A 16,152-nucleotide genomic window follows, 5' to 3' on the forward strand; every position below is an offset into this window, starting at 1 on the left:
ATATAACAGGCACATAAGGCATCCTTCCTAGTTCCTTAGTCCTAATCTAGCATGCAGTTCTCATAAAGTTGATACACATATCATAACATAAACTTGTATGGGTAATTTGGGAGTACTTACTTGAGCTTGGCTGATTACATACACCAAACCCTTTTATCTTTTTCAAAGTTCTTTTTTCTTTTCAAAATTCGTTTTGTAAAAATACTTTTCTTTTGAAAATTTTCATTCTAAGTCCTTTGAGTTCAAACACACCCGAGAATGTGCCCAAATCCTTCAAACCAAGGTTCTGATACCAACTTGAAACATCCCAAAAATACAGACTAGAAATTTCATTTTTAATTATTAATAAACCATATTTATCCAAAACACATGTCATAATATCTCAAACAACATATCAATGTATATCAAAATATCAGAGTATAAACATCCCAGGCTAAACAAATGGTGTGGTGCGACAATCAACCCGAGCCCTTTCCCTTGCTACCGAAAGTACCTGAAACCAAAACTGAAAACTGTAAGCACAAAGCTTAGTGAGTCTCCCCAAACTACCACATACCATACACATAACACACAACTAAGAGATACGGGCCCCGTCCACACTCCACTATCTAGGAGATTCAGGCTTCATCCACACTTTGTTGTCTAAGAGATTCAGGCCCCGCACACACTCCGTTGTCTAGGAGATTCAGGCCCCACCCACACTCTGTTGTCTAAGAGATTCGGGCCCCGCCCACACTCCACTACTAACATGCATACAAGTATCACACTAACAACAAGTATATATACTCCTATCAAGCAGTCACATATCTATACTCAAATAATACTATTCGGGCCCCGTCCACACTCGAATAATAATAAGATACGGGCCCCGCTCACACTCACATACATACACAAATACATACAAGTATCACACAGACAACAAGTATAGCAATCCAACAGAATGACTGATATTTATACTCTGATAATAATAAGATACGGGCCCCACCCACATTCAGCTACTAACATATCACATATACGGGCCAACCTTGCTGCGTTAGACCTGTTGCTACTGAAGGAAAACTCACCTCGCACTGCTGGAGTCTCACGAATAAATCTATGGCTGCTAGCTGACAGATCCCTAAACTGTCAACATCAAAATAAAACCTAATTAACCATTAGGGTTTCCAATGCATAACTCTGAAATCCCCATCCAGGGTAAAAGGACCATTTTACCCCTAACCTAGTTTCATCCAAGATTAAGGCCCAAACTCATACTCTGAAAACCCAAAATACCAATAGTCAACCAAGGCCCAACCATGGCCCAATTTTCCGAATTGGACCCAAACCTCTACATAGACTTGCCTTAAGGCCCAACCATTTATTCTTGGTCTAACACTTGACATTCTGATCATCCAATATCTCATAATCATCAAGGCCTAGTTATGGCCTATTTCCAAATTAGGCCCAAGCTTGTCCAATGGGCCTTATCCTAAAGCCCAATCCAAATATTCTAGTCCATATACTTGTTCTTGAATGGCCCATCAATAGTCTAAACATCTAGGCCCAACAGAAAAGGCCCAACTCAAACCCAACACAAATAGGGTTTTCACATGAAATGATGATTGGGGTTAAGTGTTTCTCACTTAACCCATTAACGACTCAATCCATTAAATCCATCACTCAACTAGATAAGTCATACTGTGTGATCGGTTATAATTCATACTTCAATTCCAACGGCCCATAACGTGGGTCCCGATAGGTCCAAACCAACAAAACCAAAATTAGGGTTTTCTAAACCCTAATTAGGGTTTCTAGCCCAATCACGAGCCACATAGTCCAGAAATTTGATTTTTAGTTCCATTAGAGTTCCACTATGTAACATCTGGATTTCCATGTATAATAATTTAAGCATTTGTTTTTGAGATGAGAAGAGGGACTCGACAAGTTGACGCCTAAACTCGTCGAGTAGGAACACGACTGATGACTCAGATTAATGAATGAACTCGACGAGTCAGAGAGTCGACTCGATGAGTCTGCGTTGTGGATAGAAACCCTAAATCTTTGTGTCTGTGCCCTATTTAAGGGTCTTTATGGCCTTCATTTGCGGCCACTCATACCTTTGAGAGACACTGATATGTGCATAATTAGTTAATTATTTAGCATATATTTTTATTCATTTTTAACTAATTTTGTGTATAATGTGGACAAAATGTACTTAATAATGCTTGAATTTTGTTTTCAGTCCATAAGACATGCTTGGGAGTGAAAAGGAACAAAGGGAAGCAATGGAAGACCAAAGAGTGAAGAATGAAGGACAAAAGAAGACCTACTCGGCGAGTTCTCGAGCATACTCGGCGAGTACAAGAGAAGATTCTAGAAGATAAGTCAAGACTCCTGATTTGAGACGGATAACTCATACCTACTCGGCGAGTTGGGTCTGCTACTCGCCGAGTACACCCTGTTTTTGGATAATTATAAATACTAATCCATTATCCGATTGGCGAGGACTTTTGGCAATTTTGAGAGCTGAACTTGTGACAAAGAATCCCTGGAGGAGCTAAGGAACCCTAATCTTCAATCCTTGGAAGAATCAAGGCTATTAGGTTAATCATACCACTTAGCTTTAGGATTTAAGATGTTTAGCTTAGTTAAATCTGCTATTGAGTTTCTTTTTATCATGACTATTAGCTAAATTCGTTTAGTTTCTGTTTGGGAAGACTAATTTGCTCCTATGGTTATAAAATACTCTTTGATTAATTATGATTTGGTGATTTTATTAAATTAAGTTTGTTAAAGAACCTTATGCATTGATGACAACTATTTTCTGTTAATTGGAAGGTAATTAAGCTGCATGAACATCTCTTGATTATTAACCTCATATGTATTGTGAACACTTGATCATATGCTTAAGAGTAATGAATATGAAATTAAGATTAATAAGAAAATAGGTAAGTTAATGTGTGAGCTTGTTTGAGGAACCAACAAACAAGAGGTTAATTGAAATATCAACTTGATTAACCAATTAGAAATCTTATTTAATCCAAATAATTGAACTAGGGAATTAGTTAATTTAAACAATTGGCCACTGCTTGAATTAATTAATTGTCTAAGGGTTAGGAGTAATGAATATGAACCTAATCACTATAGTTGGTAACCAATAATAATTATTTTATCTTAAAAATAACCATAGGAGTGAATTAGTTGAACCTAAACAAAAACCCTTTAATAAATTTGGTGAATGTGTCATTTGTTTTAATCGTTAGTTAGTTAATTGTTTTATTTGCTTTGTTTAAGTTTCTAGTCTTGTAAAACTAGAGAAAAACCCTTTTACTTTTATTATTTGCTTAGTCAAAATTAGTTATTAGATCAATTTTCGTTCGCTGAGTTCGATACCCTACTTATCCAACTATACCACTAAAAGACAGGTTCACTGCCTTTGTGTGCTCAACTCATTAATAAAAAGTAGGATTAAAACTAGTTTGTTTTCCACACATCAGACACCATTCGAACCAGAGAGCATAGAGAAAGAGAGAGAAAGAGGGAGAGAGAGGGAGCTAATTTCTTCACCTTAGAGCATTCTTGCAAGGAAGAAGGAGGGGGTTCAAGCTAGGCTGATTGAGGAGCTCAGATCTTCTATCACTTCATCAAAGGTTGTTGTTTGAGGTATGAATCCATGCATATTTTTGTGTATAAAGTAGATCTCATGAATCTAGGGTTTCTTTGCCCCTTCTTTAGTTAGAATATGGAGCATGTAGAGTCCTATTGAGGAATACACATTAGATCTGGACCTTGGGAGGTCCAGAGAGTCCCAATCATCCAACTTTATGCAGTCCCATTAGGGTTTTGAGTCTAGGTTGTCATTTTAAGGGCTTTTTCTTCAAATAGAGCTTGATGTGTGGTGCATGGACGTAAAGATTGAACCTTTACGTGACTTTTGGGTGCTAGAAGGCCAGATAAGTGACTATGGACGTGTTCGGCAACACTAACTGGTAGCGTATAACTTGTAGCAAGTAGCGGGTAGCTTGTAGCGTTTTGTTAAACGTTACATAAAGTAACATTTGAATTTGGAGCGTTTTAATTAAACTAAACGCTAGAATCTTGTAGTGTTAAACTAGACTTTCTGTTTTAAACGGAGCATTTTGACAAACATCTCTCAAACGCTTCAAAACACTCTGTGCCGAACATGCCCTATATATGTTGGGGTTTCTCTTATTTCTTAAAAGACTTTTTTGGAGAGACAATCATGAGCTCCATATATACATATTTTATTTCTTTCTATTTTATGTATTAAACAGGGGCGGTTTTAGGGGGGTTCCGGGGTGGCACCGGCAACCCCTAAATTTTCTGGCCGCAGTAGAAAAATTTTCGAAATTTTTTTAAAATTTTTATTTTTTTCTACTATCGTGCAACCCCTCTAATCTTCCCGTGCAACCCCTACTATAAAATCATGCGTCCGCCCCTGATATTAAATTATTTGATCCTTAATTACAATATTTATGTATAATTTTGTAACCAATTTTTTTTGGTTTTTATCAATTACACATGATAATGATAATTCGTACTATTTAAAAACAAATAGCAACTTAGAGATCAATTAGATACCACTTGTTGATTTAATTAAAAGTTATTGGTCCATTATCCAATCCACTCGATGGATGCATCCGTTTTGATTTGCAGCTTTGTATTTCTGTTATAAAATCGTTTATTATTGCATACTATAATTTTTCGGTGGCCATATATATTATGGCCATTTAGAATTTAGAAACCGAAGTATTTCCTAAAAGGAAAAGAAAAATCATATGTACTTGTAGTTATTGGATTCAAAAATATGTAATCTATCTTTCATCCACCAAATACCAATCACTCTTGATGTTCTTCAATCTCCTCCACCGAGCAACGTCTTGAAAATCGCCATGAATTGTCGAAATCCCCTTCAATTTCCCCAACAACAATCTCTGCCACCACAACGGAATCCATGGAAATTGACCTTCTTGCCGTCATTACAGACTCATACTCTGTTTTTGAATCTTCAATATCATCACAAACTTCGCTCTCCGAGACATGATTCCCATCCAAATCACCATGGTTCTCTAAATTCTCGATCTGGGTATTTCGATTTGATCCAGTCCCATGGGAAAAACTCCGATCATTCGGACTCAAACCCACACTCAAAGTGTTGGACAAAACGCCAGCACGACAAAGTGGGCAATTTGTATGCGATCTTAACCAGGTATCAATACAAGGGATATGAAACGCATGGTTACATTTCGGCAATAATCGTAAAATCTCATCATCTTCAAACTCACTCAAACAAACCGAACAATCAGTGCCATCAATCATGTTATCGCCTCTATTAAACTTTATTACAGTAATCGAATTGATCACAGATGGTTGAAGGCCGACGGTGGTGATGTACCAGATGGGATGATCAACTTGAAACCCTACATGATCTTCATCGGAAAAATCTTCTGCTTCACTGTAGACTTGTGTGGTGGGGAACTGCCGGAAACGTGTGCAGCATCTTACCATGATAAGGTAGTAGCTGATAAAGAGAAAAGCGCTGCCAAGCAGGGCTACTATGATGATAACGTAAGGTGATATGTGGGTGGTTGTGGTGGTGGTGTGTGGAGGTAATGGTGGTGGTTGTGGTGGCCAAAAGATTTCTGGATAGCTGCATTTGTAAGGGCATGTTGGACCACAATCAGAACAGGTTGACGTTTGGTTGGAATCTTGTTCGGATAGCAGTTTCCGGTGGTCAATTGCCATTAAGAGGAGAAGGTGATGGCGGTGGTGGTGGTGGTGGTGGGTGAAAGTGGAGGGGGGAGGGGAGGATAAAATTGGAAGAATTTTAGGTGGGTAAATTGGTGAGGAGGATTAATCATATAATTATAGTTTGTGTTATTGTAGGTGGTGTGTGTTGTTGCAGGTGGTGTGTTATTATCATAACTTCATTGCATGTGTAAAAAGTCTAATTTTGAGATTTAAATCATGGTATGAAAGTTATTATTATGAGAAATTCTTCCCAATTCGCCATAAAAAAATTATTTCCATACGTAATAGTATTCATCATACGATAGTGTGTGTTTTTCTTTTTTCTAAAATAATCATCAAGTGAGCCAACTCTTAAAACGAAATTAATAGACACAAGAAAAGAACGAAAAATTAGACTGGTCTAAATAACAAAATATATTGTTTTGATCATCAATATTTATTGTACTAAATTTTTTATGATCATCAATATGTATTTTGTATTTTGTATCCTTCTACACAAATAGCTACCCCTCGAAAGTTATTGGTGGAAGGGCAATAAGTGTTTCAATGTGACACTCCGTATTGAATGGTGGAGGGCTAAAAACGGAATAATAGGTTAATCGGGAGTATATTATAATGGTAAAGTATATTAGTATAATCTCAAAGAATTACAATATTCATATCAAGTTGTTATTAGAATCTTAAAGAGCGTAGTGTATTTTGTATGTTAATTAGGAAGTAAAGTGCCAACTTGTGAGATAGGTGTGTTCAAGGTTTGGTTTGTAAATAATCGAAGGTTAAAGGGCTCAACTTAAAGCCATATAAGAGAAATGAAACTATAGAAAAATCAGATTATTATTCCCTTTTCAATATACTTTTTTCTCCTTGTTGAGTATTATGTGTGCAAGAGTGGAAGGAAGTGAGGAGGATGCCTAAGTTTGGAGAATTTTATTAAAACCTCTTGAAATCAAGAAAGTATAGCAGCCACCAAACATATTTTATTTAGTCCCTCCACCACCTCAACACTATATTCATACCACATGATTAATTGGTGGTGTTGTCATCAAGATAATTGTTTATAGTTACCTGGTTAAAATCTCTTTTCGGAAAATATAATGATAACTAAAATAATTGTTTATAGGTTCATTGAGTACAATTAAAAAATAACTGTCCACAAAACAAATTGGGTATTATTAATTGTACTATATACTAACTCTTTATATTATCAAGTTTTATGACTCACAGTCACAAAGAATAACTAACTGAAACAAAATTAGTTTATCCAAGCATTTAAAACTAGTTTTTTTTCAACTTGAAGGCACAACAAGCAATAATGAAATTCAAAAACCATACGCAGAAACCCTAAACATCAAATAGTTGTTTTCAAATCGTTTTTTAATTATTACTTTCACAAACACACACTAAATCACCCCGGAAGCGTAGGGTTTGATAGAAATTTCACCATTTGAGACATAATTAACTAAATATTTCTTTTAAAAACAATAGTTATAAGTCAGGAAATTATCAAGAAATTAAATAATTAATAGTAGTAAATAAAACAATAAAATCTGAGTTAACATGGGAAGCAAGGCACATAATCATCTTAACAAAACACTATGTGAAGGTTTGACTTGGACCTTACGACAAATAAAAAGTCTCTCCTCCATCAAAGTCAAACTCTTCATTTGCATACTTAATATACACATCTACGTAACCACCAATTCTAACCACTCCATTATCAATCTTCCATTCTTTAATCTTCAAACAAACATACAAATAAACACACACACACACACAAATATATATATATATATATATATATATATATATATATATATATATATATATATATATATATACACACACACACACACACTCATCCATTGTTTTAATTTTCAAGAAAAAAAAACGCCAAGAAATGTCTTCGACTATCTCAAGATTCAGTGGGGCAATTCCTACGTCTTCTTCCAAACCCATCGACCAATCTGTTTTCTTAAATCCGATTACAAAAACATATTTCCTGAAGAACAAGAAATCTGCATGGAGTTTGCATGGCAGAAGTTGCAGAAGCTTGCAGTACTTGAGCATGTCTATAAATCTGCAAACGGCGACGTTTGTAAGACAAAGCAACGTTAATCCGCCACCAGAACCTCCTCTTCCTTCTGGATCCCCTTCTGGTTCTTTGTACGATTTTTATAATCCTTTTTCTAACAAAAAAAAAGTTCAAAACTTTTTTTTGTGATGTATTATATTTCATTTCTTTCTATTTCTTCGACCAATAGGGTTACTAGAGAAATCTTTTTTGTCCTTGACACTTTATTAATTTATTTTTCAGGAGAAACTGGGTTGTGGGATTGGTGTTGACATTCATCTTACCTTTTTTCACCCATAAATGGGGTTCCTGGCTTCTATATAAAAGTAAGAAATTAACAAAATGATATATAAATATTTTGAATTTAACACACAATTATGGATTACTAAAAGCCATGCATACGCAGATCAAGTTGATCAGAAGCTAGAAAGAACAGAACATGTTGTAAAAACTGTAGAAAGTGTTGCTGTAAAACTCGATAAATTCATTGATGGCATCACCGATAATCTTCCAGAAGGTAACAAACTCAGAAAAGCTTTGGAATTTGCAGACGAGATAGCTGAAGGAGTCGCCAAGACTGCTCATGTAGCAGATGATATTATCAATAAGGTTAATTTATCCCCTTTCCATCGTTAATTTTCTATTAATAATTTATTTCTTATTTTCCGATGATAACTAATTCCTCCAATATTTTTCTTCCCAACATATAATTAATTTAATTCTTTTTTAATTACGACTTTAATTCCCTATCTTATAGTCTTCGTCGTCGGGAGAATTTTTGCACGATTCTGTTTAAGGTGGTTAATAACGTGTGGAACTTCTACATTTTTCCGACAAATAAACAAGTTTAAATATTTAATGAATAATTAATTTTGCATATTTGAAGGACATGTGCTAATTTTGCGTTGGCATCTTTGATTGTAATTTTATAACACAAAATTTCAAAAATAATAACCTTGGTTTACAAAAAAGAAATTAAATAACCTTCTACATTTTCTTTTTATATTTATATATTCTTATCCACATAAAATGATGATAAATGTTATGTTTTAATAAAATTAATTTTATTTTAAGATGTTTGTCATTATTTAAAATGGATAGAAATATATTTAGGAAAAAAAGTAAAAAGAGATTTAATTTCTCTTGAAAAAATATATTTATATAGTTTTTATGAGAAATTTGTTGCATAAATGATTTTTAAATATGAAATTATGATTAACACACTGTTAAAAATAATATGTTAGTTTTTTTTTATAAAATTATAAAATTATCCTTTAAATAATTTTTATAGGAGGATGATATATTTATGATTCAACAATTTTCAAATTAAAAGCCATTCCTACAACAAATTCCTCCACTATATGCAGATTTTTTTTAAACCAAAATGATCACTTTTGAAATTTTGGATGTGTTCAACAAAATTCATTGGTAGCTAAAGCTGTAGATTTTATTGTAAATGAATAACAAAAATAATTGAAAACTTTTAAAACATATAAAAGACTTGATTTGTTAAATGCTAATTGAAATAGATTTTTAATTTACAGTTTTTTGTTTAATTTAAAAGCTAGAAGCTTATATTTTTAACAAAGTTTTTTTTTTCGAGCTTTTTTTTACAAGTTACAAGCTAGAATGTCCCAAAAACTGCGTGTCGAACAATTCTTCATCTTTTGAAAAATTTTCATTTTAAATATGAAATAAGATCACTTGTTTTTACCTTTATCTATTTAATTTTGAAATTTAAAAATGGAAATGGAGCAGGTGGAAGAAGCTGAAGATAAATTGGAATCGTTGATTCACCAGGAAAATTCAAAGGAGGAGAAGATTCCACAAGACAAAGAGGACCATGAAATCACGTCCCAAGAAGAAAATGATAACAAGTAAAATAAAATACAATGTTTGGTACGGCTGAATAGAACATGAAATGAACATATATATATTTCACATCATAAGAGCATTTACGTTGTTTAGATTGTTTAAAAACCATTCTTACATATATCTTACGAAATAATAGAACAATTCATTTTGTTTCAAACAAAACTTCTCACATGAGAACCGAAGGAAAAGCTATAAGTCCATTTTCACACTCATTTACTTGTAATTTTTGTATAACCGTATGGAGATAATCGATCTTTTTTATGTCTTGGTCTTTTTGTTCTTTAATTTCGCTTTATTGACGAAATTTTGACCCTAAGTTTCGCAAAGGATCTTTTAAAGCAACAATTTCGGATTTTTAAACATTTATATACCAAAGGACTTCTAGCCCAGTGGTATCTGGTGTTGTCCTCTCTCATTGAGGTTTGGAGTTCAAATCTCATCACATATATAAATGGATTTAAGGTCTAATTTATAAGTAGGTTAGCTTTATCATTCAAAAAAAAAATGTATATGACAGATTAGCAACGGATAATAGCCGGTGGATATTCTGTCACAAAATTTGACAATATCAGTGACGAAAATTAAATATCATATAAAATTAGTTGCTAATAACTATTTTATTTAATTAAAAAGGTATGTGGCTAAATATTAGCAGAGTCCCATTAATGCTTTACTAAAACTTTTATAACGCAACAAAATTTAGTTTTGAAGCTTGTGAATTGTTGTACAAACTGTTATTTGGATTTGGATTTGCTATGTTGCTTAATTTCTCTCACGTGTGAATTGTTGTCCAAAATTTGAACTTTTTGTTATGTAATTTTGGATGTATGGTTAATCCCTTTATGATAAAACGGATTGGAATGTGGTAGCTTAAAAGTCAATTCATTAAAGAATGTAGGCGAAAGGCTAAAAAGAGAACATGATCTTATATAGCGGATCTAAGGCAAATGAAAATCAGCTAAGACTATCTTAAAACGAAGTTTGTAGCTTGGATGAATTTAACGAACAAACGGGATAGTAAGGAACAAAACCTACACAAAATAGAATGTGGTTTGAAGGCAATGAATATAACTAATTAGTGTGATCAAATTGCTATCCAATTTTTTTCAAATGCCTCAAATTAAAAATTATATGCATAGTATTATGTTTAATTTGGATTTTAGTTGTTTTTATATATTTTTAAGTAATATTTTTAATTTGATAATTCATATGATGTCTTATAATCTTTATTTACTCAACAAGTTATTCATATGTTTTATCAAACTTGTTAAAATGATAAGTTTTATCATTGAACAACCTTATCAAAAATCATGTTTTTATTCAAACCCAATCCATACATTGCCTCTACTAAATCATTCAACAATAAAATCAATTAGTTTTTACCGAACAAACCTAAGTGGGTGGAGTGACATTTAAAAAAAAAAATCTCATCTTCAATGTTAAAAGTACTATTTAAAGACTTTTTCAAATAGTAAATTTTTTTTTTTTTTTTTTTTTTGTAAAACAACTATCGATTGGAAACGCTATAAACAACTTGCATACTCACATTTTTTATTTATTGAATATTGTCTTTCATGAATCTTCTTTGCTACTTCCTTTAAAATTTTTAATTGGAAATTATATTCAAGATAATAGAAAAATGCTGTGTATAGGAACTTCTTAGCAACTTCCTATCCTTCACAAAGAAATAGAAAAGGTTTATCTAGTAAATCAAATTGAAATCGTTGCTTATTGGAATATTAATTAGTATAAAAAGGTTGTTTCTTTTATCAAAATATGACAAAATTAGAAAGCTTGAGATTTGAGATTTATTAAAAAACTGATTGAGAAAATCATACACAAACGACTATAATTATGTGGTTGAAACGAAAAGATTTGGAACTTTCAGTTATGCACACAACCTAGTGGATGTGATGAATAGGTTGTTTGGCACAATTCACAAACTATGTATATCCATCCATAATTGTAAATGCATAAAAGTGTAGAGTTAAAGGATTAAGAAAACATGCACCACGATATTTATTGTTTTAGACCTCTTGTCCATTCGGCTATGGACTTGTTATTTCCGATAGAACAACAATCGACAAACAAACTTTATTTGATTTCAACTAAAAATTTTAAAACACACACTTTAATGTATAGATTGATTATTAAGACTTTCGGAAAAAAACTTGACTATTTGACTTCCATCAAAATGACAAATATAGACTTTAATGCATGGAATAAATTTATTTATATATTAAAAAAAAAAAAAAAAGAACTTTGGAGACTCAAAATAATTTGAACACTCAACCTTTTCGTGACTTAGAAAAACACATAGAAAGAAAAACAAAAAAGTCTTCGCCAGCACTTTAGGAATTCAATAAAAAAGATGATTAAAATTTGATAAGCTAAAGACTTTTCCTTGATAACTTGTAATTAGCGTGTATGTCCCAAATACTTACACAAACACAACTACATACAATTGTTACCATTAATAGGGATTATCTTGTCGATCTTTAAGACGTTGAGTTATAATAAGAGTAAATTTTGTTAACCATGTGGATACTATTTTGATTTCGTTAAGTAATTGCATTGATAGCATATGGATTTCTTAAGTAATTAATATCATGATTGTGTTCCATAAATTAGTTGAAAATTGAGCTTTTAGCTAAGAAAATCTATCTCTTAGCTGGAAATTTTTTGAGTATACAGGTAAGGTTGGTCAAGTCTGGTAGTACAAACTCCTTTGGTTGTATTTAGGAAACAGACTCGTAGAAACGAATTTGTTTTAAGTCGTGTCAAACACGTGGCTCAATTATCTTTGGTTTATACATTATCGTTTCTACCCTTTTCTTTGTAAATATCATTTGCTATTTATTATTGCAATTTCGTTATACTTTGGAAAAAGTGTATTCACTTATATATATTGAACAAGTTTCACACATTAATAACTACCGATTATAAAATTATATATGAGGACAAAGACCTTACATGTTGGGGACACCTAAGAATATGATACTTTAATTAAGATAAAACAAACTTAGATAAACATGTGGGTTAACCCATTAGAATAAGAAACCTTCAACATTTGACCATAGAAAAAATAACATATCTGCCAAACTTCAAACGTTGTGATCTACAAAAGAAACCTTACCATCAAACACACAATCTCTGTACCTTCAAAATAAACCTTACTTTCAGAGTTAATTGTAATGGCGAGATCAAAGTGTATTTCGTATGGTGGTTTAATAGTTAAAAACCTTTACACTACGCAAATATCAAGGTTTTCTCAAAACACACAAATCCTCAAAGACATGGCTTGTTTTCGTATGGATGGATCCCAATCACGAAGAGCATTTTGCAATATCAGTGGCAATCAAGAACTTCCTCCTCCACCATCTCCACCTCCAAGTTCTAATTGGTACGACATGTGTTTGATAACTATCAAGATTCAAAAAACAACACAAAAAAGATGAATTTGTTGATCAATTCTTCGTAGTAGTTTTGACCATTTAACATTTTTCTGTTTTGGATGTTCTTCGTTTCTTTAGGGGAAAATGGACTGCTGGAATAATGGTGGCAGTAGTCATACCCTTGCTACAATTTAAAGGTATACATACATATCATGATATTATGATTTATGATCCCTTTCTTATGATCTATTTGAAAAATGTGGCCTGGATAATACCAAGATGCATCCATTGTACACATCTTATTACACATATGCAGTATTGGCGTCAGAAAATCTTCATAACCGAAGCAAAATCTACAAATCGCAAATTTATGTTATTTAACATTTTGTACTAAAAGTTTTATAGATCTATATTAACGAAAAAGAATGACTCCTATCTGGTTTCATCATTCCATATATGGATTGTTGGTTGTGTTATCATTTAATTATTGGCATTGAATGGTGAAAATGTTAGCAGTAATTGATGCACATTTGAATTTACAGAAGAAGTTGATGTGGTGATGGAGACGGCAGAGGATATTATAGATGTGATAGAAGTGGCGGCGGGGGCGGTGGACATGGTGGTGGAGAAGATCTCCGATGATCTTCCAGACGGTAGTAAACTCAAGGCCACCTTGGAGAAAATTGAAGAAGTGGCGGAAACAGTTGCCGAAAAAGCTCAAAAAGCCGTTGACTTCATCGATGAGGTATCCCGCATGCTAACGCATATTTATTCATTTTTATTGTTAGTAATAGAGAATTATAGCTAATACAAATTATTATAGCTTATATAAAACAATATTATTAATATTTATATATTAATATTAATATGTGTATTAAAATTAAAAAAATTCAGGTTCAAGAAGCGGAGCGTAAGTTGGGACCAATCATCGAACCAGAAAAACAAGTAACCCAAGCGACGCCTTCGGAAGCAAGTTGATTCTTATTATAGTTGACCATAACTTTTAGTTTTTTATTTATATTTTAGTGATGAATATTTATTTATTTATTATTATATACAGTTTTTGATATTTAAGTCGTTAAATGTTTTGGAAATAATTCCTTAATTTGACATCTAAACTCAAATAAAATATAAGAATACTGTATGTATTATTATGTAATGTTAGAAGTAAACGGGTTCTAAGGATTTGGGTTCGAGCCTACATGAAACAAATTAATAAATGTGATCATACACCGAGCGTCGTTTACCAAAATCAAATTGAGTAGTTTTCACATGCTACTTATCACATTGCAAAGGGTCATGCTCAAATTATATGAAATAAATAAATGCACAGAACATTCGTCAAGTTACCAAAATCAAATTAACAAACATATTGATATGGTAAAGTTAAATGTTGTGTTTGGTTTAGAATCCGTCTTGATGCATAATAGAAGTAAACAAAATCAAAATAGTTTAAGATTGCAAAGAAAAAGAATATTTGTGTAACTACAAATAAACACCATAACTCCATTCTATAGGTCGGCTCTGGAAAAGATGTTCTCAAATTACTAAATCAAAAGTGACAGAGTAACATCAAAATTAAAATGCTTTACAGTAATTCTTGATGCTGGCATGATTTACTAATTGAAAAATACAAAACAAAACAGAAAAATACAGCATAATACATTCCGGTCAACTCATAATACCACTCTAGGTAATTTATAGTGAGAAGACTCACCCCGTGTAACTCAGTAACTCAGAAATCTCGGACTCCGTGAAATAGGATCTAGCCTCCGCTTAATCATATGAAAATAAACACTCGGCATCAATACATTTCCCAAGGCTAGACCATTCCCTCTCGTAGCACTCTCAGGAGGGTAAAAGACCATTTTACCCCTCTCAAGGTTCAAATACTCTAAAGTTGACCAAACTCTAAAAGTAAACAAAAGTCAACGGTCAACCCTTTGACCAGACTCGTCGAGTGCACAATTGTGACTCGGCGAGTTCAGTCATGAACTCACGTCCTCAAAATCCCCAATGACTCACTGAGTTACTTCCCCAACTCAACGAGTTACCATCCGCGTGATTTATGGGGGAAAACCATCCTACTCGCCGAGTTTGTTCTTGGACTCGGCGAGTTCAAGCCATGCTCAAACTCAAATGACCTCCTGAGTATAGATCTGTTCCTCTAAGCCATAGATCTGGTCTCCTTAAGCAAAATAAACACGTAAAGTTTGGATCTTGATGCCCATGCAAAGACCTAATGGCTCTATTTGAAGAAATGGCCCCAATATGCCATCCCAAACTCTTATCTCCCAAAGACACTCATAAAGATCAAGGAGTTAAGGTCTCTGGACCACTTTGGATCCAGATCCAATGTCTCAACACAAGAAGGGACCAATTGCACCACAATACATACTCTAAAGGGGCTAGAATCCCTAACTCTCAAAGATTAACACCAAACTGAAGAAGGATCGAAATATATACCTCAGAACAAAGTCTCTAGCCTCTGAAATCCACAGAATATCACCCTCTTTAGTTCCCTCTTGCCTTGGCCACCTTCTTCTTGCAAAAACACCCACACAAAGATCAAAAATGACATCTTCTTCCTCACAAACGCTCTGGATCTCTTAGGGTTCCTCTCAGGGGTCTGGTAGCCGCAAATGGTGGCTATAAGCTCCTTTAAATAGGTCCCAAACCCCGGGGATTAGGGTTTCATTAAACAGCTTGGACTCGCTGAGTCTACGAATGGATTCGCCGAGTCCGCCATTAAATTAGTCCGACCATCCGCGATCCTACTCGGCGAGTCTGAGCGCCTACTCGCCGAGTCTCTCTCCAAAAACTCAATATAAATACATAAAATAAGATACATAGGAGTCCGGATGTTACAATTCTCCCCCACTAGAATCAGAATTTGCCCTCGAAGTCTCATGTCGAAAACAACTCCGAATGCTGCTCCTGCATCTCCGACTCCGGCTCCCAAGTCATCTCGGACCCTTTCCGATGTTGCTAATGGACCTACACCAGGGGCACTTCCTTGCTCCTCAGAACCTTGATCTTCCGATCCAAGATTACGATCGG

The 16,152-nt window shown here is 33.6% G+C and overlaps 3 protein-coding genes across 3 annotated transcripts; 2 read left to right on the top strand and 1 right to left on the bottom strand.

Annotated features, from left to right (window-relative positions):
• Positions 1-4,598: 4,598 nt before the first annotated feature.
• LOC145027018 (RING-H2 finger protein ATL54-like) lies at positions 4,599-5,823 on the bottom strand. The gene has a single exon (XM_078976883.1). It carries the CDS (start codon positions 5,743-5,745, stop codon positions 4,840-4,842), a length of 906 nt encoding a protein of 301 aa, XP_078833009.1. The 5' UTR covers positions 5,746-5,823; the 3' UTR covers positions 4,599-4,839.
• Positions 5,824-7,605: 1,782 nt separating this feature from the next.
• On the top strand, positions 7,606-9,836 carry LOC145047774 (uncharacterized). Its single transcript, XM_078996110.1, has 4 exons — positions 7,606-7,914; positions 8,066-8,148; positions 8,229-8,431; positions 9,581-9,836. The coding sequence occupies exons 1-4, from the start codon at positions 7,649-7,651 to the stop codon at positions 9,701-9,703; spliced, it is 675 nt and encodes a 224-aa protein (XP_078852236.1). The 5' UTR covers positions 7,606-7,648; the 3' UTR covers positions 9,704-9,836.
• Positions 9,837-12,780: 2,944 nt separating this feature from the next.
• On the top strand, positions 12,781-14,197 carry LOC145047778 (uncharacterized). Its single transcript, XM_078996126.1, has 4 exons — positions 12,781-13,100; positions 13,231-13,289; positions 13,635-13,837; positions 13,987-14,197. The coding sequence occupies exons 1-4, from the start codon at positions 12,892-12,894 to the stop codon at positions 14,068-14,070; spliced, it is 555 nt and encodes a 184-aa protein (XP_078852252.1). The 5' UTR covers positions 12,781-12,891; the 3' UTR covers positions 14,071-14,197.
• The last annotated feature ends 1,955 nt before the right edge of the window (positions 14,198-16,152 follow it).

Source organism: Lactuca saligna, chromosome 1 (assembly GCF_052625555.1).
Source record: "Lactuca saligna cultivar CGN05327 chromosome 1, ASM5262555v1, whole genome shotgun sequence".
Classification (NCBI taxonomy): Eukaryota; Viridiplantae; Streptophyta; class Magnoliopsida; order Asterales; family Asteraceae; genus Lactuca; species Lactuca saligna.

What these genes read in the sequence shown, in the direction of transcription:
- LOC145027018 (XM_078976883.1), bottom strand. Translation starts at nt 5,745, where the DNA reads ATGGCAATTGACCACCGGAAACTGCTATCCGAACAAGATTCCAACCAA.
- LOC145047774 (XM_078996110.1), top strand. Translation starts at nt 7,649, where the DNA reads ATGTCTTCGACTATCTCAAGATTCAGTGGGGCAATTCCTACGTCTTCT. An exon ending in GGATCCCCTTCTGGTTCTTT is followed by an intron (nt 7,915 to 8,065) that starts GTACGATTTTTA and finishes TTTATTTTTCAG; the next exon opens with GAGAAACTGGGTTGTGGGAT. An exon ending in TTCCTGGCTTCTATATAAAA is followed by an intron (nt 8,149 to 8,228) that starts GTAAGAAATTAA and finishes ATGCATACGCAG; the next exon opens with ATCAAGTTGATCAGAAGCTA.
- LOC145047778 (XM_078996126.1), top strand. Translation starts at nt 12,892, where the DNA reads ATGGCGAGATCAAAGTGTATTTCGTATGGTGGTTTAATAGTTAAAAAC. An exon ending in CCACCTCCAAGTTCTAATTG is followed by an intron (nt 13,101 to 13,230) that starts GTACGACATGTG and finishes TCGTTTCTTTAG; the next exon opens with GGGAAAATGGACTGCTGGAA. An exon ending in ACCCTTGCTACAATTTAAAG is followed by an intron (nt 13,290 to 13,634) that starts GTATACATACAT and finishes TTGAATTTACAG; the next exon opens with AAGAAGTTGATGTGGTGATG.